General features: G+C 48.9%; 1 protein-coding gene across 9 annotated transcripts in view; it reads right to left on the bottom strand.

The window, feature by feature from the left end:
• Nucleotides 1-3,935: 3,935 nt before the first annotated feature.
• Nucleotides 3,936-25,046, bottom strand: part of VASP (vasodilator stimulated phosphoprotein) — a 43,947-nt gene continuing 22,836 nt past the window's right edge. For 3 of the 9 annotated variants that reach the window (XM_083627508.1, XM_083627502.1, XM_083627507.1), the window contains 13 exons: nucleotides 16,380-16,551; nucleotides 15,067-15,235; nucleotides 14,851-14,927; nucleotides 13,694-13,757; nucleotides 11,209-11,501; nucleotides 10,973-11,070; nucleotides 10,329-10,383; nucleotides 9,665-9,698; nucleotides 8,275-8,320; nucleotides 7,965-8,030; nucleotides 6,415-6,502; nucleotides 5,991-6,048; nucleotides 3,936-4,427 (listed from right to left, as the gene is read on the bottom strand). In XM_083627508.1, coding sequence (XP_083483634.1) covers nucleotides 4,390-4,427; nucleotides 5,991-6,048; nucleotides 6,415-6,502; nucleotides 7,965-8,030; nucleotides 8,275-8,320; nucleotides 9,665-9,698; nucleotides 10,329-10,383; nucleotides 10,973-11,070; nucleotides 11,209-11,501; nucleotides 13,694-13,757; nucleotides 14,851-14,927; nucleotides 15,067-15,235; nucleotides 16,380-16,551 — 1,258 coding nt within the window. In that variant the 3' untranslated portion in view covers nucleotides 3,936-4,389. Of the gene's footprint in view, nucleotides 4,428-5,990; nucleotides 6,049-6,414; nucleotides 6,503-7,964; nucleotides 8,031-8,274; nucleotides 8,321-9,664; nucleotides 9,699-10,328; nucleotides 10,384-10,972; nucleotides 11,071-11,208; nucleotides 11,502-13,693; nucleotides 13,762-14,850; nucleotides 14,928-15,066; nucleotides 15,236-16,379; nucleotides 16,552-25,046 lie in introns of all 9 variants that reach the window. The other 6 variants (XM_083627509.1, XM_083627503.1, XM_083627504.1 and 3 more) reach the window with 5 other exon arrangements.

Raw genomic sequence — 25,046 nt, 5'->3', positions numbered from 1 at the left:
GACCGAACCCAAAGGGTGCTCATCAATGGTTCCTCTTCATCCTGGAGAAGAGTGACTAGTGGGGTGCCACAGGGTTCTGTCTTGGGCCCGGTCTTATTCAACATCTTTATCAACGACTTGGATGATGGACTCAAGGGCATCCTGATCAAATTTGCAGATGACACCAAACTGGGAGGGGTGGCTAACACCCCAGAGGACAGGATCACACTTCAAAATGACCTTGATAGATTAGAGAACTGGGCCAAAACAAACAAGATGAATTTTAACAGGGAGAAATGTAAAGTATTGCACTGGGGCAAAAAAAAATGAGAGGCACAAATACAAGATGGGTGACACCTGGCTTGAGAGCAGTACATGTGAAAAGGATCTAGGAGTCTTGGTTGACCACAAACTTGACATGAGCCAACAGTGTGACGCGGCAGCTAAAAAAGCCAATGCAATTCTGGGCTGCATCAATAGGAGTATAGCATCTAGATCAAGGGAAGTAATAGTGCCGCTGTATTCTGCTCTGGTCAGACCTCACCTGGAGTACTGTGTCCAGTTCTGGGCACCACAGTTCAAGAAGGACACTGACAAACTGGAACGTGTCCAGAGGAGGGCAACCAAAATGGTCAAAGGCCTGGAAACGATGCCTTATGAGGAACGGCTAAAGGAGCTGGGCATGTTTAGCCTGGAGAAGAGGAGGTTAAGGGGTGATATGATAGCCATGTTCAAATATATAAAAGGATGTCATATAGAGGAGGGAGAAAGGTTGTTTTCTGCTGCTCCAGAGAAGCGGACACGGAGCAATGGATCCAAACTACAAGAAAGAAGATTCCACCTAAACATTAGGAAGAACTTCCTGACAGTAAGAGCTGTTCAACAGTGGAATTTGCTGCCAAGGAGTGTGGTGGAGTCTCCTTCTTTGGAGGTCTTTAAGCAGAGGCTTGACAACCATATGTCAGGAGTGCTCTGATGGTGTTTCCTGCTTGGCAGGGGGTTGGACTCGATGGCCCTTGTGGTCTCTTCCAACTCTATGATTCTATGAGTCCGACAGCTCTTACCATCAGAAAGTTCTTTCCAACGTTTAGCTGGAACTTCCTTTCTTGTAACCCGAGTCCATTGGTTCGGGTCCCCTCCTCCAGAACAGGAGAAAACAAGCTTGCTCCATCTTCATGGCAGAGCCCTTGAAATATTCGAAGGGGCTCAGTCTCTTCTTTCCCAAGCTGAACATACCCAACTCCTTCAACCGTTCCTCACAAGGCTAGCTTTCCAAACCCTTGACCATGGGTCTTTTCCTCTCCTGGCTAAACATCCCCAACTCCCTCAACTCTTCCTCTGAAGTTTCAAAACGCGGTCTCCCTCCTCTGCCCACCTCCCAGCCTGTCAACATCCTTACATTGTGATAATATAATAATAATTTATTATTTATACCCTGCCCATCTGGCTGGGTTTCCCCAGCCACTTTAGACAGCTTCCAACCGAATATTAAAAACAATGAAGTGTCAGACATTAAAAACTTCCCTAAACAGGGACGCCTTCAGTTGTCTTTTAAAAGTAAAATAATTGTTTATTGCCTTGACATCTGATGGGAGGGCGTTCCACAGGGAGGGTGCCACTACCAAAAAGGCCCTCTGCCTGGTTCACTGTAACTTGGCTTCTTGCAGTGAGGGAACTGCCAGAAGGCCCTCGGAGCTGGACCTCAGTGTCCGGGCAGAACGATGGGGGTGGAGACACTCCTTCAGGTATACTGGGCCAAGGCCGTTTAGGGCTTTAAAGGTCAGCACCAAAACTTTGAATTGTGCTTGGAAACGTCCTGGGAGCCAATGTAGGTCTTTCAAGACCGGTGTTATGTGGTCTCGGCGGCCGCCCCCAGTCACCAGTCTAGCTGCCGCATTCTGGATTAATTGCAGTTTCTGAGTCACCTTCAAAGGTAGCCCCACGTAGAGCGCATTGCAGTAGTCCAAGCGGGAGATAACCAGAGCCCAGAACTGGACACAGGACTCCAGCTGTGGTCTGACCAAGGCAGAACAGAGTGGGACTATGACTTCCCTTGATCGGGACACTAGACTTCTGTTGATGCAGCCTGGAATAGCAGCATTGGGTTTTTTCTGATGCTGCGTCACTCCTAACACCTGTGTCTAGGATTCAAAATGCCAGTTCATAGCTTCAGTCCTCAAAGCAGGAGGAGACCCCGTAATCCAGCGGTTCTCAATCTGTGGGTCCCTAAATGTTGTTGGACTACAATTCCCATCATCCCTGAGCTCTGGCCTTGCTAGCTAGGGGTGATGGGAGTTGTAGTTTGACAACATCTGGGGACCCACAGGTTGAGAAAGGCTGCCATAATCCTCATCAACTACCGTATTTTTCACTCTATAAGACACACCAGACCACAAGACGCACCTAGTTTTTGGAGGAGGAAAACAAGAAAAAATATATTCTGAATCCCAGAAGCCAGAACAGCAAGCGGGATCTCTGCGCAGTGAAAGCAGCGATCCCTCTTGCTGTTCTGGCTTCTGGGATAGCTGCGCAGCCTGCATTTGCTCCATAAGACGCACACACATTTCCCCTTACTTTTTAGGAGGGAAAAAGTGAGTCTTATAGAGCAAAAAATACGGTACCTCCCATTTCTTATCCATTTGCAAACACACACCAGGAAGGGGTTTTTCCTTTCTGCCATCCCACATACAGTTCTCTGAGCCCAGTGAGAGCACCCCCAGTAAGAGAGGAAAAAACCACGCAGAGGCCCTTTTTTTTTGCAATTTTACAAAAAAGGAAAAGATTTATTCCTAGAGAAGTTTGGTGCATGTGCCCAAGACCCTAGTGCCGATTTGCAGGTGAACATGTGCGGTGAGGCCAGAGGGTGGGCAGAAATACCCGGCAGTTCAGTAATAATAATAATAATAATAATAATTAAAAAAATCAAAATATAATATTCCATCCAGCTAGACAAAAAAATAACAAAAGTCAAAAAATTACAGCTCAGTAGAAAAGCCAAGAGCCCTGCCTTGCTTTCCCCTCGGCGCTTCCCGATAGGAGGCAGAGGGGAGCGAAATCCTCTTTTTTATTATTATTAAAAATAAAAACAAATCATTACCCAGAGAGGTGAGAGCAGAGAGATGGGTGAGTGGGTGGGGTTGAGTAAAATATTTTTTTTCAGAATGAGCCCAGCAAGAGAGAACATGTGAAATGAGAAAAGGTACTAGGAAGTGGGGTGGTAATTATTATTATTTGGGGAGGGGGACGTGGAAGCTGTCCTTTTCAGCAAAGTGGTCCATCTTCCAGGGGTGAGCATGCATGACTAGCGAGGAGGGGGGGCGTGCATTGCAAGTAAGGGTGCCTTTTTAAAAATAAAAAGGTTGTGGTTGGCAACTAGGTGGCGGGAATTTGGCCCGGATCAAATTGCCAGCAGCGGGAACGCTGCGGTTTGTCACCCTTCCGCTGGGGAAAATATATAACTGTGCCCCCAAACTACAGAGAAAGTTCTGGCCACCTTTTTTTTTTGTTCCTTGGTCCCCTTATCGCAAACCCAACCCCTGGCGTCGTGTCTGGAAGAAGGGAGGGTCCGAGAGACCTACTGCCTTAGCTAAAAAGGGAAATGTTGCTGGTTTAGGTGAGGAAGGAAGCTCAGGAAAGTCAGGGCAGGTTTGGCCTTTGGGGCAACCTGGTTGCCGACCACTACCTTCAAAGGAAAGGAAACTTCTCCAGTTTGGTTAAGCTGACAAAATTCCCTGAAGCCCGGGAAAAGCAGGTGTTTCTCGTGCCACTGACCCCCCCATAATGTCAGAGGGTGCCTGGCTGGGCTGCCTGCGCACGCCCCTTCCCATGCCATGGTTTTTTTGGGGGGCGGAGGAAAGAAAGGAAAAACAGACACAGGCATCTTGGTCCAAGCATGAAAAAGGATGGTTTGCGGGTGATGGAGAGTCTAGCCCTCTCTGGGAATGGCACAGTGTTAAGTGGTGGCGGGAGGGGGGGGAGGAGCCAGTTCCGCCAGGGAAACGCACCCCCCCTTGCACACCTCCCGCGGGAACAAGCCCCTCGTTGTGGCGGGGGGGGGGCGGGGAGGAAGCAGAGGAAGGAGGGGTGTTGCTATTGCTCTGGGTAAGGCACAGGTGGGGGTCCTGCCCTTCCTGGGGTGGGGGGCTGCCACAGATTCTCCTTTCCCCCCCTCCCCGGAAATTGCACAGCGGGAGCCTGGGAGCCGACGGGAAAAGGTGTGTGTGTTGTGTGGAGCTCATCTGGTGCGTTTGTGGGGGGGGGCGTGGGGAGAAAAGGGGTGATCAAGTTCGTTCTTTTTATCTTCTTCCGCTTTTATTCTTTCCTGCACGTTTCGGAGGACTGAACTGCGGGCTCCTGGAGGCACCGGCAAGTTGGGGGGGTTTCTCTTTCTTTCTTTCTTGTGGGGGGGCACTAAGGAGACCCCCGCTTCCGTAGCTCTGTCACAAATGCTGCGGAGAGAGAGAGAGAAAACGAAAATATGAAGCCGGGCCCTTTCAGCGATCCAAAATATTCCAGTGCTGTCTAGAAAAGCCAGGCTTTTCCAACCACTGGGAGGCCTTTGCATAGCTGCTTCAGACTACAACTCCCATCAGCCCCTGCCGGCACAGTCGATGCGACACTCTGGCTCATGGGAGTTGTAGTCAACACAGCTGGAGAGCCCCAGGGTGGGGAAGACAGCTGTAGGTTATACATTGGTACCTCTGCATGCAACCAGGATCCGTTCCGGAGCCCTGTTCACATCCAGAGCAGAATGCAACCCGCGTCTGCTCATACGCAGGTCGCGATTCGCCGCTTCCGTGCATGTGTGTGACATCATTTTGAGCGTCTGCGCATGTGGCGAAACCCGGAAGTAACGTGTTCCGTTACTTCCTGGTCGCCGCGGAGCGCACCCCGAAAACGCTCAACCCGAGGTATGACTGCATACCGTATTTTTCATGCCATAAGACGCACCTAGTTTTTAGAGGACGAAAACAAGAAAAAATATACTCTGAATGAAACAGTGGATGTATGATTTTTGTGGTTCATGCTGTGGCCACAGACATGTGATTTGACGGTGAGTTTGGGGTAGCCCAATGCAAAAATCCTGAGGATCCATGTGGATCCGTGCTTTGTAACCACGTTTTTGCGCCATTGCGGCCCCACGAAACAGTGGGTTGGGTGCAGGCTGTAGCCATGGACATGCTATATGATCTGATGGTGAATTTGGGGTGACCCAATGCAATGAGGACCCATGGGCTTTTACCTCCCCCCTCCCAGGCAGCCTCCTTTATCACTAGAGTCCCTTATCTCTCTTCCGATCCCACCAATCAGCTGTTTCCTTTCAACACTCCCTTCCCTCTTGTTTGCCTTAGTGTCTTTTCCTTAACTGGAACAGTTGTTTTGCTCCTCCTTTTCTTCTAATTTCTCTCCTCATTGCTTTCATCTTCCTGTCTCCTCTCCTTGCAAGTTTGCTGTCTTTACCTCCCCCCTCCCAGGCAGCCTCCTTTATCTCAAGCGTCCCTTATCTCTCTCCCGATCACTTGCCGATCAGCAGATTTGTTTCAACACCCCCTTCCCTCTTTCAAAAAGAAAAGTTACAGATAGGTAGCCGTGTTGGTCTGCCATAGTCAAAACAAAAAATTTTTTTTCCTGCCAGTAGCACCTTAAAGACCAACTAAGTTAGTTCTTGGTATGAGCTTTCGTGTGCATGCACACTTCTTCACACTTGAAGAAGTGTGCATGCACACGAAAGCTCATACCAAGAACTAACTTAGTTGGTCTTTAAGGTGCTACTGGCAGGAAAAAATTTTTTTTGTTTCAAAAAGAAAAAGCATGATCTGCTTTTTGCCCCTGGGCAATTCGGCTCCAGGGACCACACATCCGCTTATTAAGACGCACAAACATTTCCCCTTACTTTTTAGGAAGAAAAAAGTGTGTCTTATTGAGCGAAAAATACGGTATATATAGAATTTATTTTGTTAAATTTATATGCCACTTATTTTTTAAAAAACCCAAAAGCCTTCATAACTTACCTTGTATGATCTCCTCTTTCATTTTCTGTAATTCCCGCCGGACCTCCTGCAAGAGTTCCTAGGGTGGGGGTTGGAAAGACATGCATTTAGGGCCCAGAGGGAAGAGGGAGAAGACAGACACCCCCTCCAACAAGTCTGGCACCAGGGAAAGAACACAACAGAACCCCCCCAACCCGCCTAAAAAGGAGTATCTTTGAAATAATCATTAGCTGATCATTAGCTGATCTGTAAAAAATGTTACTTGGGAAAAAAGAGCGAGAGACATTGTACATACTTTTGTAAACCAAGAAAATCTTTAATTAAAATAAAATAATAATCATTAGCTGAGATTCCTGCATTGCAGGGGGTTGAACTAGATGACTCTAGGAGCCCCCCTTCTCTGGTTCTAGGTGACGTTAGCTTGGACCCAAAAAGGCAGGTTTACCTGTTTCACCCGTTCCAGCTCCGACTCGTCTCCTCCACCGCCGCCACCAGCAGGTTCCGAACCGGTGATCGCTCCGGCGGATTTCATCCTGGGGGTGGCGAGAAAGTAAAGGAAGGATTTCAGGGGGGCAAGCTAAGCTTTGCAGCATCAGACCCACCAAACAGGCAGCTGCCATCGAGTTTTCCATGAATGCAAACAGCTGCTTCGGAAGGGGGGTTTTCCCCTGCAGGAAAACCACCCCCCTCCCCGGGGCTGCTATTTCGTTAACAAAAACCAGATGCGTTCGTTGCAAAAACCAACAGCCGATCTCGTTTGGCCCTAAGGGAGCACCAATAACGAAGTCAATAACTGATAATCATATTGTGATTATTTTATTGTGTTTCTATCCCACTTTTATTTCAAAAGTGGCACTCCAGGTTCTCCCCCTCCCTCATTTAATTCTCCCCCACAAACAGCAACAGAGAGATGCAGCGACAGTGAGCTTTGTGGCCGAGTGGGTGATTCGAATCCAGGTCTCTCCTCGGTGCCAGTCCAACGCTCTAACCACTGTACCACACTGCTCGGGAATGGGGCTGGGTGGGAGGCAGCCTGCATAGCCCTCATACAGGAAGTATTTGCCTATGGGGCGGGGGGAACACTGTGGGGCAGGTTTGCTTGCCTCTCTCCCTGCCTTGCAAGCTTTCCTTCTGCAGAAAAAATTCTATTTTTCGTTGGCAACAGAAACGCCCCCACCCCCCGTGCTTTTCTTAAATGCCACAGAGTCCCGGAATCAGCTCAGAAAGCTGTGCTTCGGTGCCAAACTCCCATCAGCCCAGCCACGGAGGAGAATGGGAGTTGTAGTTCAGCGGCGCCTGGTGGGGGCACAGATACGTCTCCACCCAGCCCGGTCTTAAAAGAAACCCAGCAGTGAGAGCTAAGTGAGCACCCTCTGCTCACGGAAGGCTCCAGGCACGTTTGAAGTTGGCCGCGATTCCTGCATCACGGCAGGTTGGGCTTGATGAGCCCTGGGGTGCCCTTCTATGGTGCTACGGGGGTACTTAGCAGATATGTCTATCCTCCACCAGGGCCTGGGCCTTCTCAGTGATGGCTCCAACCTGGTGGAATGCTCTGTCCCACGAGACCAGGGCCCTTCAGAATTTAACCTCCTTCCGTCGGGCCTGTAAGACAGAGCTATTCCACCTGGCCTTTAATTTGAATTCAGCCTGATTTCCCTTCTCTTCCCTCCCCCTCCCCTTTTATGAAGATCACCCACTCTGGGATCCCACAGCTAATTCTCCCCTGGCCTCCTCGCTGGCCCAAGTAGGACCAATTCAGCCAGCTAGCCCTGGAGATTATCTAATTGATTTTTGAATTTTATTGTTATTTATGTTTTTATACTTTATTTTATGCTGCTTTTACAACTCAGTGTTTTAAATTTGTTTTTAGCCGCCCTGAGCCCGGTTTTTGAACCGGGTGGGGGGGGTATAAATAAAAGTTTATTATTATTATTATTATTATTATTATTATTATTATTATTATTATTTTATTATCCAGCCCTCCCTGCCTGATACCTAGACTGGCCGAACTGTGGACGGGCCGCAGCTGAGGGCGTGGTGCTTCTCTGGGTCACAGTTGTCCTGAGCGTTGGGGGGGGCAGAGAAGAGAAAGACTGAGACACAGCTTGGGTGGGGGGCAAGCAAGATAGCCGCCCCCCCACCGCCTGCTCCCCACTTTGTGGGTCAAGGAGGGAGAGAAACACGGCACACAAATAAAACACAAACACACCAATTCCACTGGCTTCGTGGAAACTTGGTGCCAGGGAAAAGGGTGGGGTGATTTCAGAGAAATTCAAAATGACCATGATGGACAGGTGTCACTTACCTGGGTAGCGTCGTGCTGGTCTTCTCCCAAGGCCTGCGGAAGGAATCTAGGACAAAGCAAGGAGGGAGAGGATGGGTAGGGGGCTGTGGAAGGCAGAGGCGCAGACCCCCTGGACTTCCTGTTGAAGCCCCTGCTTAGCGTTCCCCAGGCGCCTGGGAACTCTAGAGCGAACGGCCCTCGCGTATCTCCAAAGAGACCGGCTGCTGGATCAGGCCAAGGGGGGCCCATCGAGTCCAGCGCCCTGTTCTCACAGCGGCCAATGGCCCCCGAGAACGCAGGAGTCCAGATAGACTGCTCCTGGACCTGGAAGCTCCTTAAGAAAAGCCCAGCTTCTGGATTCATGATGATCATTTTAACTATTTATACCCTGCACATCTGGCTGGGTTTCCCAGCTTCCAGCACCTATAAGGGACCCCTGACCATTAGGTCCAGTCATGGCCGACTCTGGGGTTGCGGCTCTCATCTCACTTTCTTGGCCGAGGGAGCCGGCGTACAGCTTCCGGGTCATGTGGCCAGTATGACTAAGCCGCTTCTGGTGAACCAGAGCAGTGCATGGAAACGCCGCTTACCTTCCCGCCGGAGTGGTACCTATTTATCTACTTGCACTTTGACATGCTTTCGAATTGCTAGGTTGGCAGGAGCAGGGACTGAGCAACGGGAGCTCACCCCGTTGCGGGGATTCGAACCGCCGACCTTCCGATCAGCAAGCACTAGGTTCTCTGGTTTAGACCACAGCGCCACCCACGTCCTACCTTACTAGTAGTCAAATACTACCAGCACATCATATTCATATAGTTTCCTTTAAGCATACAACGCGCCAAGAATTTCAAATCAGATTTCCATAATCTTTCCCAATCTGAAAGCTGGATAAAGGTAAAGGTAAAGGGACCCCTGACTGTTAGGTCCAGTTGTGGACGACTCCAGGGTTGTGGCGCTCATCTCGCTTTATTGGCCAAGGATGCCGGCGTGCAGTTTCCGGGTCATGTGGCCAGCATGACTAAGCCGCTTCTGGCGAACCAGAGCAGCGCACGGAAACGCCGTTTACCTTCCCGCCGGAGCGGTACCTATTTATCTACTTGCACTTTGACGTGCTTTCGAACTGCTAGGTTGGCAGGAGCAGGGACCGAGCAACGGGAGCTCACCCCGTTGCGGGGATTCGAACCGCCGACCTTCTGATCGACAAGTCCTAGGCTCTGTGGTTTAACCCACACGTAATAAATCTATTCCAGTGTCCTCTTCTCCCCAGGGACAGCCAAATGCCTCAAAGGGAAAGCCGCAAGCAGGATTTGAGCCCAGTAGCCATGGCAAGCCACGAGGCGGGTCTTCCAGTGGCCTGAGGGCCTAGTGCCCACTCTAGTCTATCGCCCGCCTTCTGTGCCCCACTGCCTACCTGTGGTCTTGGCACCAGCGTCCGTGTCGTTTTGCTGGGGGGAAAGAAACAGAGAGGGCAAATGAGACATGAGAAGCCACCAGCCTGAGTCCCACACCCAGGGGGACCCTCCTGCTCTGCAAAGCAAAAACCAGAGAGGGACGCCAATCGCTGCCTCTCAGCCCAACCCGCCTCCCAGGGTTGTCGTTGTTGTTGTAGTGAACTGGGGACGGGGAGGGCAATGTTTGCCACCTTGCAGGAAAAGGTGCCATATAAACTGGCCCTACTACACAGGAGCCAATAATGCCCCTTTTCTGCATTTGCAAGAACTCGGTTGTTTGCCCTTTGGAACTCCCTGCCTCATGAGATGGAGCAGGCGCCTTCACTGTACCCGTTTTTTGGGCGCCAGCTGAAAACATCCTTGTTTAGACAAGCCTGTGCAGACACTTAGAAAGGTAATTTTTTAATCTGTTCCATATTTGGTGGGATTTCCCTTGATTTTATTTGTCTTTCATATATCAATTCGAGGTGTGTTTTTCTTTTCAATCCAGCGTTGGGAAAACTGCATTGCAATAATAAATGAATGAATTTTGCAAGGGGGGTGGAATGAATGAAACCCAGATTTCTAAACTTCTGGTTCTCAAACTGGACCCTATGGGGCAGGGAAGGGGAGCCGGGTACTTACGGGACCTTCATCTTTCTTTGGAATGGGTTTCTCACCCTGATCCGCAACTTTCCTCCTGGGGAGATGGGATTGGGGGGGGGGGGGGAGAGAGAGAAACAGGTTGTTCAAGATCGCCTCACTCCCTAGATGCCGTCTCATCGATCTATGGAAGCAGCCCTGTCACAGAACACCCCTTCTGCGTTTGTAATAAATCCAGCTTTTAGTGCAGCGGCTAGACTCTGGAACTCTCTGCCACTTGACACCAGGCAGACGCCTTCTCTGTGCGCTTTTCAGCCAAACGCATTCTTGCTTATCAAATTACTACACTTGTGGGGCACCCTGTTCCAAGCAGGGGGCAAGACGAAGAGAAATCAGGAGTTTGGCTAGCTTCTCCTATTGGGAGAAAAACAGGCCTTGCTTGAGCCCAAAAAGGGGCTCCGTCTCGCCTGGGTCCTCAGCCCTACCCCTGGAACTGCTGCCAGGGTCTGACCCTGGGCACTTTTGCATGATGCACCACAGAGCCAGGATCTTTCCCTTGACAAATAGAGAGCTAAGTTCGTAGTCCTCAAGATTTGTCCTGGATTTGAATAGGAAGACTGGCACTCTGCGCCACTGCGCCAGGCCCCCTCGCTGCCACCCACCCCGCGAGGTTCCTCCGCACTCACCGCCGCGCCAACATGGCGCTCATTTCCTCCATGAGCCCCCCGCCTCCCCCTCCACTCGGCGGGGGCGCCGCGCCAGCCGCGGCCTTTGGCGCCTCCTCCTGCGGAAGAAGAACAGGGTCAAGGGTTAAGGCCAAGGCGCCGAGAGGGTGCCCAACTACAACTCCCATCTACAGCCTTGGGGGAAACCGGGCGCCTGAACTACAATTCCCGCCGCCCGCGGAGCTGTCTGTACTCACCTTGCCCACTTTCTTGAGCTTTGCCCCTGCGAGGGCAGCAGCCAAGCCGGAGGGGGGGCCGCCCCCCCCTGCCGGGCCCTGGGGAGGCGGGAGGGGCGGTGCAGGGGGCGGCCCCCCTCCCGGAGGTGGAGGGCCAGGGGGGCCAGGCGGAGGGCCGGGCGGCGGCGGAGGCCCCGGAGGTGGGGGTGGCCCCGCTGGTGTTCCTGGAGGTGGGCCCGGGGGCGGGCATGGCGGGGCGGGCGGGGGTCCTGGTGGGGGCGGCGGTCCTCCTCCCGAAGGGGTCCCTGCAGGCACTGCAAGAAGAGAGGTTTCAACTGTGGCTCCAGCACGGCAGGGGGTTGAGCTGGATGACCCCACGGGGTCCCTTTCCAACGCTACACAGTTCTGCAGAATGTGGGGTTGCATCCATAGAGGGGCAAAGTGAGGCACCTCATCGCTGCCACCCCACAAGCACCGAACACCTGTGTGTCCAGCCCAAGATACTTTCTCGGGTGACATCCGCACGTCACATTTAAAGTACTATGATACCTCTTTAAACAGCCTTGGCTTCCCCCAAAGGATACTGGGAGATGTAGTTTGTTAAGGGTGCTATTTCCCCTCCCACAGCCATGATTCCCAGAGCTCCCTTCCCCCTCCTAGAACTACAACTCCCAGAACTCCCTCTTCCCCTCCTAGAACTACAACTCCCAGAACTCCTCCCTCAGAGAACTACAACTCCCAGAATTCCCTCTTCCCCTCCCAGAACTACAATTGCCAGAAGTCCTCCTTCCCCCTCCCAGAACTACAACTCCCAGAACTCCCTCGTCCCCTCCTAGAACTACAACTCCCAGAACTCCTCCCTCAGAGAACTACAACTCCCAGAATTCCCTCTTCCCCTCCCAGAACTACAACTCCCAGAACTCCTCCCTCAGAGAACTACAACTCCCAGAACTCCCTCTTCCCCTCCTAGAACTACAACTCCCAGAACTCCTCCCTCAGAGAACTACAACTCCCAGAATTCCCTCTTCCACTCCTAGAACTATAATACCCAAAGCTCCCTCTTCCCCACACAGAGCGACAATTCCCAGAGATCCCTGGGAAGAGGGGGAGACTGTTAAAACCACTCGGAGAATTGCACCTCCGGGAGGGGAGTATAGGGTTCTCCTGACAACCCCCAGCACCCTCCACAAACTACAGTTCCCAGGATGCTTGGAGGGCCGTACTGCTTTAAGCATAGGTGACGATGTGAGACTGAGCATTTAGTGACCACCGGTATGAAATTTACGGCATGTAATGCCTTAAGAGAGAATATTATGAAAATGATATACAGGTGGTACATGACACCAGTCAAGCTTGCAAAAATCTATCATTTGCCTGATAATAAATGTTGGAAATGTAAGGAGGTTGAAGGTACATTCTTTCACCTTTGGTGGACGTGCCCAAAGATTAAGGCTTTCTGGGAGATGATTTATAATGAAATGAAAAAGGTATTTAAATATACCTTCTTGAAGAAACCAGAGGCTTTTCTCTTGGGCATAGTCGGCCATTTGGTGCCAAAGAAGGATAGAACTTTCTTTATGTATGCTACAACGGCAGCAAGAATACTTATAGCAAAGCACTGGAAGACGCAAGATCTACCCACTCTGGAAGAATGGCAGATGAAGTTGATTGACTGTATGGGACTGGCAGAAATGACTGGCAGAATCCGCGACCAGGGAGAAGAGTCGGCAGAAGAGGATTGGAAGAAATTTAAGGACTATTTACAGAAACATTGCAAAATTAATGAACTTTGAAAGATGCTGGATTGAACTTATGTGGTCTCTAGCTGTTATGGTAAAAAGAATTGGGATAAATATTGTTTAAGTTACAAAATTTAAGAAGTTGATTGGAAAATAAGGTGTTAGTTAAATGGAATGTTAAGAGATTAGGATTTGCTGGATAAACAATTTGAACTAGAAAACAAGAAGGGGAGGTATGAGGAAGTCAAGGAAACATGTTATTGAAAATTGATATTGAAATTGATTTGTTTTTAATATCTTTTTTTCTTTTTCTTTTTTGTTTGTATAAAATTGAAAACTCTAATAAATATTTATTAAAAAAAAAAAGAGAGACTGAGCATTTAGCAGAACGCCCTCCATCCCATTCTCCCCCCCCCCCCAAATCCTCAGCCTGGGCGCGTTAATCCACACTAAACCAATTGTTTATTCTTCAGGTGCTCAGAGGCAGGCCAGCCTCCCCCCACCCACGGACTTCCCTTTTGGGAGCGAGGTCACCCCACTTATGTTGGGGGGGGGGAGGCTTTGTCGAGGGCACCCCCCCACCCTGCAAAAAACCCCATAACCCTCCAGGCACATTTCCAAGTCTCTCCCCGGAGCCATTACCAGCCAAGGTCCTGAAACAAAAAAGGGGTTTTGCACCCCACACCCGCCTGGGAGAGGGAGGGAGGGAGGGTTGGGGTCACCCACTGGATGCTGCTTGTCCCCCCCACCCCACCCCAGGGACCCACCTGAGATTGTCACCCGCCTCTCTCGCTCAGCCTGCTCCTGTTGCTCCCTCTCCAGCTGCTGCTGCTGCCTGGAGTTGGGGGGGGGAAAGAAAAGAGAAAATCAGGGCCCCACTGCAGTCGGAGGGCCCAGGAGAGGTGGCTGGGCAGGATGAGGCCCACCTGGGCTGGGTCCCCCACCCTTCCCTGTGTTCAGCCCCCTCCCCAATTGCTGCCACTTACTTCTGCGGAGGCTCTGGCAAAATCCCGGACACTGCAAAGCCACACATGGCTGGGGCAGGTGGGGGGCGGCCCCCCAGGAACGGGGTGCTCTGCGCACGCTGGGAACAGGCGGCCGGAATGGAGGCAGCAAGTGGGGCAGCCGGGTGACCTGATGACCCCTCAAGCCGATTAGCAGCTAAGCTGGGAACGCCCTCTGCTGCGCATGGAGGCATGAAGGAGGGCTGGGGGAATTTGCAGCAATTGTCCGCTGACCTGTGTACCGGATCGGACCCCCAGTATTGCCTGCACAGGCTGGCAGCTGCTCTCCAGGGTTGCAGAGGCAAGGGTCTCTCCCAAGGGTCTCCCCCAGGAGAGGCTACCGTTGGGGACTGAGGTTGCTGCATGCCCTTTCCATTCTGGCCGAAAATGAATCGGAGCAAAATAAGGAGGCGCGATTCGCACTGGGGGCCGAGGGAAGGAAAAGCTGGCGGGAGGGAGACCCACTGGATTTGGGGAAGAGGGGCTCGGTTACAGTGTCCACCTCAGGCAACGGACTCAATCGGGTGGCCCTTAGGGGTCAGCTGCTTCGCAGCCTCAGTTTGCTCAGTCTGTAAAATGGGCACGGCAGCAACCTCAGATTCGCGGGGATTTGTCGGAAAGCCAAGGACTCCTTGAAAACATGCAGTGGTTTAACAAAGTGCAAAAGGAGATGTGAACGATGAAGTTGTTGTTGTTATTATTATTATTAATAACCATTCTATGATCTTAAAGGAATTGAGGCTTGTGCCTCTTTTGAGGGCACAAGCACCGAGGACGCGGCCTGGGCCTGCCTCTGCCAACCTGGCGCCCACCAGCCCCTGTGAACCTAGCTTGGTTCAAACTGGAGTAGGCAGAGGCCCTGCAATGCATTGCTCAGGGCAGTAAAACAACGCAGTAGCAGGGAGTTCCGCAGAGCACACCAAGTACCTTTTCTGCTGCTCCGCCATTTCTTCCGCCGTGGGGCCGTTCTGGATGGGCCGTGGAGCTGCAGAGTTCCCTGCAGGGTGTGAAAAAATCAGGATTTAGAGCCAGTTTGGCAGACCAGACCAGGGCGGGTCTCGCCCTTCTCCCTTGCAAGTTTAAGGCCCTCCTGGCACCCCCAGGAAGATGCCCCAATTCTTCCGTCTCCCCCTCACCTGAATCCAGAGCCTCCAGGGCAGCCATCATCCCGCCAGCAAACTGGCTAGCGTCCTCTTTGGTGCCAAAGTTGAGCCCCCAGACTTGGCGGGCATCTCGCCACTGGTGAAAGTTGGGCGTAGCCTGGTTGTATTTTAGCCCTTTCACGATCGGGCTGTTGATGACCACCTTTGGGAGAGGGAAGGGGGGGTAAAAAAGAAGCTGAGCCAAGAGGGATTTTGCCAACTTGGTGCCCACCAGCTGCCACATAAAGACTACAAAGCCCATCAGCCCCAGGCAGGGTGCACAAGCATTTTGGACCCTCCCCTGGCACCAAACCCGACCCCTTTCCGGTGCCAAGACCTGACCCCTTTGACGTGACCTGAGAGCCAAGCAAGGCTCTGCTGCTCCTTCGGTTCCTTCCTTTTGTAACGGCAAGACATTCAGTGGTTCAAAGTAAGAGGATGGGAAAGTCAGAGCCACAATCTCCCTTCCACGTTTGTAAGAAGTCGATATTTTAGTGTGGCACTTTTGGAACTCCCTGCCTGTTGACAGCAGCCTCAGTTTGCTCCGTCTGTAAAATGGGCACGGCAGCAAACTCAGATTCGCAGGGAGTTGTCGGAAGGCCAAGGACTCCTCGAAAACATGCAGCGGTTTAACAAAGTGCAAAAGGGGATGTGAACGATGAAGTGACCTAGCCAGCCCCCCCCCAAAACCCTTCCCCTCCCTCTCCTCTTTGCAGGGGGTTGGAAGTCGATATTTTAGTGTGGCACTATTGGAACTCCCTGCCTGTTGACAGCAGGCAGGCGACTTCACAGCACCCTTTTCGGTGCACGCTAAAAACATTTATTTGTACCTGGAGAGGTTGGGAACATTGACACGTGCGTCCATCTGGTTTTTAGTTTACTGCTGAATTTAATTTTCTTCTAATCTATTAGCCTGTAATTTTATAGTTTCGTAAACAGCTTTGAGGCAGGTATAAATTCTACGAAATTACGTAAATAAATAGGGGAGAGCCCCGAACACAGACCCATGCACCCCAGGAGAGGGGAAAATAAAGAGAAAGAGCCCTTTTGGGTACCAGAGCCAGGGGGGTTGCTATGGCGACACTGGAGATGCTCTAAGCCAGGCTTCCTCAACCTCAGCCCTTCAGGTGTTTTTGGCCTACAACTCCCATGATCCCTAGCTAGCAGGACCAGTGGTGAGGGGTGATGGGAATTGTAGTCTCAAAGCATCTGGAGGACCGAAGTTGAGGAAGTCTGCTTAAACATCACAGGAGGGAAAGACCTCCCCTTCCCTCCCTCATCTTTGCTGTGGGGGGGGGGGTCCTTACCTGTTGGTCCGGCTGCATCTTTCTCCCCACGACCCTGAACGTGTTGTTGACCGGGCTGTGGTAGATTTGGATGCGGCTGAAGGCCTGGGGGCCGCTCCCCGCTGGCACCCATTTCTTGTTGGCATCATCATACAGCATCACAGTGGCTCGGGTGGTGCAGACGACGGACTCACTGGGTTCAGGGAGGTGGGGGAAACAGGAAGGAGAGAGTGAGGCTAAGCCAGAGCACAAAGACCCCCACCAGGAAAAGTGTGGGGCAACACAGACACACACGCTTTGAGGGTACCAATGTAAGGTATATCATCAGAAGAACTGGGCTTCTATATGATCCTGGCACCAAGGATCTCTTTTTTGCATCTCTTTTTTAAAAAAATAATTCTTACTGAATGATTTTATGCTACAAAAAAACATTACAACCATACTACCACAAAATATAATTGAGAAATAAAAATTACATACAGAAATATTTTGTTTGTTATGTGTTATTTACTGTCTTATTTTCTCCCAAACACTCCATACAAAACACAGTGAAAAATGATAATAATGAAAATAAATATTTCCCCCCTTTTTTATCTTACAAAATCTTTTCTTCAATTTTGACTTCCTGTCAAGTCCCATCGCATATGTTTTATCTTACAATTGAATGTACACAAAACAATAAGCCTTTCTATATAAATTTTCGAATACATTCAGAAAACATAATAAGTCCTTAATTGTTATCCACCTCCTTTTACTTCCTTTGTCACTCGAATGCTAATTGCAGCTCAATGGGAAAAGAGCCCAGAATTTTACACTGGGCGCTGGGTAGCACTTAGTCCGAAATTGAGATACAATGGAGAAAATTAAACATAATTTGAGATTTCAAGAGGGATGACCTGCATTCTTTGGCTACATATATAGCAGAATCGTCATTTTTCAAAACAACTATCATCGCAGGCTGGCACATCTGGAACTTCACTCGATAATTCCCTTATTTATTTCACAAACTACCAAGTAACGTCAACGTTCTTTACAGTGGCACCTTGGTTCTCAAGCGCCTTGGTACTCAAACAACTTGGAACCCAAACACTGCAAACCTGTTCCGGTTTGTGAACTTTTTTCGGAAGCAGAACATGCTCTGTTTTGAGTGTTATGCTTCTGATCTGAGTGTTACGCTTCTGTTTTGAGTGCTACGCTGACATCTGTTTTTGCTATATATTTTTCATTATTGCAGCTTTCATTTTTGTTTTTGTGACTGTGCAGAACCCAGTTCAGCTGCTGATTCATTGATTGTGTAACTGCAGTACATTGTTTATTGCTTTCATTTTATGGATCGATGGTCACGTTAGATAGTAAAATTCATGTTAAGTTGCTGTTTGGGGGGTTGTTTTTAAAAGTCTGGAATGGATTAATGCATTTTGCATTGCTTTCTATGGGAAAGCGCACTTTGGTTTTGGAACGTTTTGGTTTTGGAACGAACTTCCTGAACGGATAAAGTTTGAGAACCAAGGTACCACTGTACTTAGATTTTCATTATTTTGACCCTTGCGTACGCATTCCACATGCTTATTTTCCAGTTTTGTTCTTCATCTTTTTATTTTCAACACCTGCTGTTCTGTTATATATACGCATCGTAAAATGAAATAAAAAATATTTACAAACACACACACACACAAAATATCCCAGCCCCGAACTTCTTTTAATACAGTCAAATTTAGCATAGTAGCTGGTAAAAAGTAGGTAGAAACTTCCCCACCCCCCATTCCCATCTGAAAAAACATTACCCAGGGAAGAGGAAGGAGCTGTTCCACTAGCATTAAGCAAATTGCATTTCTCAATTATGCAAATATGAACAGAACCCTATTCTTCTCTGTGCTCAGTTTTAAAAGAGAGAAGTTGACAGTCTGAGGACTGCAATGTTTATTTATTTAAAAGCTTTCTGTATTCATTTTCTGACAAAACTGCCCCCCAACGCATAAATAAATGAGTTCTTAAGGCCCATTTCACAGACACCAGAGATGAGGATTGCCTGATATCACTCGGAAATGGGTTCCCTAACTGGAGCGGGGGGGGGGCTCAGAAAAGGAGATGTTCCTTAAGAACTTGCTCTCAATTTGTGGACTCCATCTTTGACCCAACAGCCATCAGGGTTGCCACTTTTTTTATTAGAAAACTGGCCTTGCTCCTCTGCATCCTAACATGCCAAAAAAAAGCAAGTGATGCTCTCCCCTGTCTATTGAAGAAGCATCTCTTTGCTGGAAAATTTTAACTTCCCCGTAAAAAAAAAATCACTCGCAATTGATGTGCATGGCTGCAGTTAAAGGCAGAGGAGCAGGAGCAAGAAAAAAAGTTGGCAACCTCAGCTGAGATTTTTTTCCACGGAATTCAGAAGCATGCCTTGGGAGGCCTGTCACAAACACAGCGAGACCTGACACATGGCCTCCATCGGTGTGGATGGAAAGTTCTGCAAAGCATCAAGTCACAGAAGCCCCAAACAACAGGCAGGAGAAATGTACTGTTGGCAGAGAGAAGAGTTTCCGCAGCCCCTTCTGCCTGGATTCACCAGAGGTCCGGCCTTATATGGGTCCTCAGGGGCCAGTGGTGGGGAGGGGGGCACAAGCACGTGCTTGCCCCTGGAGCCTCTGGCCTTCTTCCTCTTGTCTCCAGCCTCCCCTGCTCCCTCCAGCTCTCCTGCTTTAACAGCACCGGGGGCCAGGCAGAAATCCAGCAGGTACAGCTCACTTTGCCACGGACAGCTGCCCCTGTTGAATGGCTGCCTGCTCAAGGCAAGATGCAACAGGGCAGGAGCAGCAAGATGGCTGAGAGTCAGCCAAATATGTATATATACCCAACGGGGAAATGGGAACCAACAACGCCTGACCAAGGATAAGATTTGGAGACTTGTGGAAGAATTACCAACGAAAGAAGATTGGAGGATGAAATTGATGGACTGTGCAGAACTAGACAAACTAACGGGAAGAATTCGAAACCGGCGGGACCAGAGATTCACAGAAGATTGGCGTAAATTTACGGACTATTTGAAAAGTAGCTGTGATGACCAGATTACATTTGTAGGTTTGCAGGACGTTTTGTAAGGGGAATACTTGGAAATATTGCATTATTGAATGAAAAGGATGACGTCAGTGATGATAATTAAAGGCAATATGAACTTAAGAAATGCGGAAGAAATTATAAAAATGGAAGGTCACCAGACGTGCTGATGGAAGTCCAAAAAGATCGTATAAGATGTGAAATTTGGTGAAATGTATAATAACTATTATGTTTGAAAATTAATAAAAATTATATATATATAAAAAGATTTGGGGACTTGTGAAATAGGTTTGGGGACTTTGAGAAAGGCGGCCCACATTTTAAGCCACCTATTCTACAATTAAGTTCATTGGCTGGCCAATCACATTCTCTTTCAGCCAAACCCACCTCACAGGGCTGTTGTTGCGAGGGATAAAGGGGGGAAAGAATGAGGCAACACCACCCTCAGCATCTTGGAGGGTAAACTGGTGATAAATAAATAGGTTGGGAGGGATGAGGGAAGCCGTACTCCTCTGCCCCAGCTGGCTGCCGGGGATTATGGGAGTTGTAGTCCAATGCTACCTGGAAAAGCCACAGGTATCCCTCGCTCCTGCCTTAACCCAGCTTCCGGTCTGAAGCTCAGTGAAAACCAGGTGCCTTTGGGGAAATCCCCAGGCAGGGCAGGAGTGCAACAACACACGCATTTTGGCTAGTAGCCACCGATAGCCCTCTCCTCCTTGATTTTAAAGCCATCCCTGCCTCATGTAGGAGGGAGTTCCACAGGCTAACTCTGTGCCGTGTGAAGAAATCCTTCCTTTTATCAGTCCCAAATCTTCCAACATTCGTTCTTTTCATTCTATGTTGGAAGATTTGGGACTGATAAAAGGAAGGATTTCTTCACACGGCACAGAGTTAGCAAGAAGAATGGAAAAAATTCAAGGACTATTTAAAGAAATATTACAAAGTTAATGAAAGTTAGAATGATGTTGGATTGGAAAGTAAATGGTTACTATTAGCAATGGTTATGACAAGGAGAATAAGGAAGAATAGTCTAAATCTAAATTAAAATAAGGGAAGATTTGCTGAACAATCGATAAGAATTTGGAATACAGAAAGGGGAGGCATGAGGAAGTCGGGGAAGATAGGATATGAAATTAGGATATGAAATGATACATGTTTTTTGTTTTGTTTTTGTTTTTGTATGTTTATGTTTGTTGTATTGTCTTTATATGGAAAAATAAAAATATTATAAAAAAAAAAAACAAATCTTCCAACATTCGGCACCCGTTAGTTCCAGTGCGGTGAGAGAGGGAGACGAAATTTTCCTGACGCTGCTTTCTCCATGCCATGAATGATTTTACAAACTATCATGTTGCCACTTACACAACTTTCCTCTAAACTCAGAAGTCCCAAATGCTGCAATCTTTTATTCGCAGGAGAGTCCCTCGCCTTGATCATCACGGATGCTGTTTTCTGTACCTTTTCCAAACTCTACTATGTCCTTTCTGAGTTAAGGCAACCAGAACAACACACAGCGTCCCAAACATGACCAGATCACAGATTTATACAACAACATTCTATGAGCAGTTTCATTTTGAACCCATTTCCAAATTATCCAATTATCTGGTTATCTCCCGCTTGGACTACTGCAATGCGCTCTCCGTGGGGCTACCTTTGAAGGTGACCCGGAAACTACAACTAATCCAAAATGCGGCAGCTAGACTGGTGACTGGGAGCGGCTGCCTAGACCACATAACACCAATCCTGAAAGACCTACATTGGCTCCCAGTACGTTTCCGAGCACAATTCAAAGTGTTGGTGCTGACCTTTAAAGCCCTAAATGGCCTCGGTCCAGTATACCTGAAGGGGCATCTCCACCCCCATCGTTCTGCCCGGATGCTGAGGTCCAGCGCCGAGGGTCTTCTGGCGGTTTCCTCAGTGCGAGAAGCCAAGTTACAGGGAACCAGGCAGAGGGCCTTCTTGGTAGTGGCTCCTGCCCTGTGGAACGCCCTCCCACCTGATGTCAAAGAGAACAACAACTACCAGACTTTTAGAAGACGTCTGAAGGCAGCCCTGTTTAGGGAAGCTTTTAATGTTTGATGTATTACTGTATTTTATTATTTGGTTGGAAGCCGCCCAGAGTGGCTGGGGAAGCCCAGCCAGACGGGCGGGGTATAAATAAATTATCTACTACTACTACTACTACTACTACTACTACTATTATTATTATTATTATTAATCATCATCCCTAGCATGGAATTTGCCTTTTTTCACAGCTACCACATACTTGACGTCTTTGTCTACTTACGACCCCAAGGTCTCATTCTTGGTCAGTCCCTGCCAGTTCAGACCCTGTGAGCATAGGTGTGAAATCTACAGAGTTTTTTTGGCCTGACATGCCTCATTTTACACTGGTTTACAACAAATTGCATTTGCCACCTTACCACCCATTCACTTAGTTTGGAGAGGTCCTTTCGGAACTCCTCGCGGTCTCTTTTTGTTCTAACGACCCCGAAGCACTTTAGTGTGATCAGCGAACTTGGCCAGCTCACTCCTAACTCTAGATGGTTTATGAAGGGGTTAAAAAGAGCAGAACCCAATTCTGACCTTGGGGGGGGGGGTGCGGAGAGAAAAGGTTTCCACTTTTGACTTCTCCCCCGTTGGAGAAGTGTCCATTTATTGCTTACTGCTACTTAACTGTTTCCTGATGCACAACAGAACTCAGGAATCGTCGGCGAGGCATTTTGTCAAGAACCTATTTGAGAGTTCAAGCACCCTAAGTCACGTCTGCTTATATGCTTGTGTGTGCGTTTTTTTAAAAAAAAATTATTATGGTCAGAGACCAGCTTATAAAACACACTTGGGGGTACAACCCCAGAAGGAAAACAAACTAGATGATGGATTTTTCGGAGCTAGCTGACCTGACTGGAAGAGTCCGTGGCCAGGAGGAGGAGGAGTACCAGGAAGAATGGTCGAAATTTAAAGACTATTTAGTTAAATATGTCAAGTTAAATTAAATGGAAAAGCTTGCAAATACCAGATAGGCTTAGGATTGAAATACGTAATGTGATGAATTAATATGTTTAATGCTAAATTGGAAAGAAAGAAAGAAGTTAATTTTATAAGAATACTGGTTTTGGAAAGCCGTTAAAATGATATACACTGAAATTCAACCAGGGGGATATGAGGAAGTCGCTTAACAATGTTAAAAAGATTAGTCTTAATAAAGTTAGGATTTTTGTTTGTTTGTTTGTTTGTTTGTTTGTGTGTTTAAATTTTTTATGGAAAATCAATAAAAAAATTTGGGGGAAAAACAGAAGGAAAACAAACATTTAAATCAATGTGCAACAATAAATTTAAAATTTATAAATGCGATAAGTGTATAGACGCTTAAAACTTTAAGATAAGCTACCGCAGACAGATGACCCACGGTCACCCATGGAACAGAGTTTGGGGATTTTCTTAACAAACTAGTTTGTGTTGAGGGATGGTCTGTGCCTACAGATCTGTACACAGAATCTGGCGACCGTCCGGGTTGTCTTCTGATCTTTGCCTAACAGGAAAAGTCTAATTTTTGGCTTTTCCAGGAGGTCAGCGAGCCTCACCAGCAGGGGATCAATGGTCTCACTCCGTGCCTCTTCATAAAAGGGACATCTAAGGAACAAGTGCTCTGGGCTTCCTATCTCCCCCAATGAACAGGCGCAAAATCTCTGAGCATACGGGACTTTTTTAAAAGGCTCCTTCCAGGATATGCTCGTTTAAACTCAGAGAACTCTGACAGCTTTGGGAGACAGGACTTGTCCTTGCAGAAGCCATGCTGCCTCTGCTTGAGCAAGGCTTGTTCTTCTATAGCCTTGATTTTGTTGTTGTTGTTTAGTCGTTTCTGCCTCTTTGTGACCCCCTGGACCAGAGCACGCCAGGCCCTCCTGTCTTCCACTGCCTCCCGCAGATTGGTCAAACTCATGCTGGTAGCTTTGAGAACACTGTCCCACCATCTCGTCCTCTGTCGCCCCCTTCTCCTTGTGCCCTCCATCTTTCCCAACATCAGGGTCTTTTCCAGGGAGTCTTCTCTTCTCATGAGGTGGCCAAAGTCTTGGAGCCTCAGCTTCAGGATCTGTCCTTCCAGTGAGCACTCAGGGCTGATTTCCTTCAGAATGGAGAGGTTTGATCTTCTTGCAGTCCATGGGATTCTCAAGAGTCTCCTCCAGCACCAGAATTCAAAAGCATCCATTCTTTGGCGATCAGCCTTCTTTATGGTCCAGCTCTCACTTCCATACATCACTACTGGGAAAACCATAGCTTGAACTATACGGACCTTTGTTGGCAAGGTGATGCCTCTGCTTTTTAAGATGCTGTCTAGGTTTGTCATTGCTTTTCTCCCAAGAAGCAGGCGTCTTTTAATTTCGTGGCTGCAGTCACCATCTGCAGTGATCATGGAGCCCAAGAAAGTAAAATCTCTCACTCCCTCCATAGCCTTGATTGCTTTATCCTTAATGATACTTCCCAGCAGTTGAACTTCGCGCAGCGGAATGGGTGCAGAAATATATTCTGGGGGAAACCCACATGCCGCTCAGGGGAATGGAGTCACCCTGCCGCCCCCCACCTCCTGTCGCAAGCCTCAACAGCTCCTGACCTCTGTGTGGCAACCGCGCAGCTATCGCTTAACCCGGGGGTTTCTGCAAGAGGAAGCTGAAAAAGGCTTGTCAAAAAAACCATGCGCAGAAATGTTGGCCAAGCAGACGCTCCACACTGGGCTGCTGAACTCTCCTGATCTTGCAGAGACGCTGGGGGCCGGGGGGGGGGCAGCATGTGCAAACATGAAGCCTCAATGGATAGAGAACTGGATCCGTATGACCAGACCCAGGTACACACACACTCCATCTCTGCACAGGTTACAACGACTGGCTATGGAGAAGTCTCTCTCTGCCTCAGTTCCCCACTCTGTAAAATGGCCTACTGCTCAGAGGAAATGCAGCGGCTCATAAAATATACTTTGCAGATTTAAAGTGTTGCAGAAAGGGTTAGCTGTCCAAAGGCACTGCTAAATCTACATTAAAAGATTTATCAGCTCCAACTGGTACGCAGGCTGAGACCCTCCCTGCCCACAGACTGTCTCGCCAGAGTGGTGCATGCTCTGGTTATCTCCCGCTTGGACTACTGCAATGCGCTCTATGTGGGACTACCTTTGAAGGTGAGCCGGAAACTGCAACTAATCCAGAATGCGGCAGCTAGACTGGTGACCGGGAGCAGCTGCCGAGACCATATAACACCGGTCTTGAAAGATCTACACTGGCTCCCAGTACGTTTCCAAGCACAATTCAAAGTGTTGGTGCTGACCTTTAAAGCCCTAAACGGCCTCGGTCCAGTATACCTGAAGGTGTGTCTCCACCCCCATCGTTCTGCCTGGACACTGAGGTCCAGCGCCGAGGGCCTTCTGGTGGTTCCCTCATTGCGAGAAGTGAGGTTACAGGGAACCAGGCAGAGGGCCTTCTCGGTGGTGGCACCCGCCCTGTGGAACGCCCACCCGTCAGATGTCAAAGAGAAAAATAACTACCAAACTTTTAGAAGACATATGAAGGCAGCCCTGTTTAGGGAAGCTTTTAATGTTTAATAGGTTACTGTATTTTAGTGTTCTATTGGAAGCCGCCCAGAGTGGCT

The sequence above is a fragment of the Podarcis filfolensis genome (genome assembly GCF_964270895.1).
Source record: "Podarcis filfolensis genome assembly, chromosome: 8".
Lineage (NCBI taxonomy): Eukaryota > Metazoa > Chordata > Lepidosauria > Squamata > Lacertidae > Podarcis > Podarcis filfolensis.
Note: the sequence above shows the minus strand (reverse complement) of the source record. Positions and strands in the feature narration are given on the sequence as shown.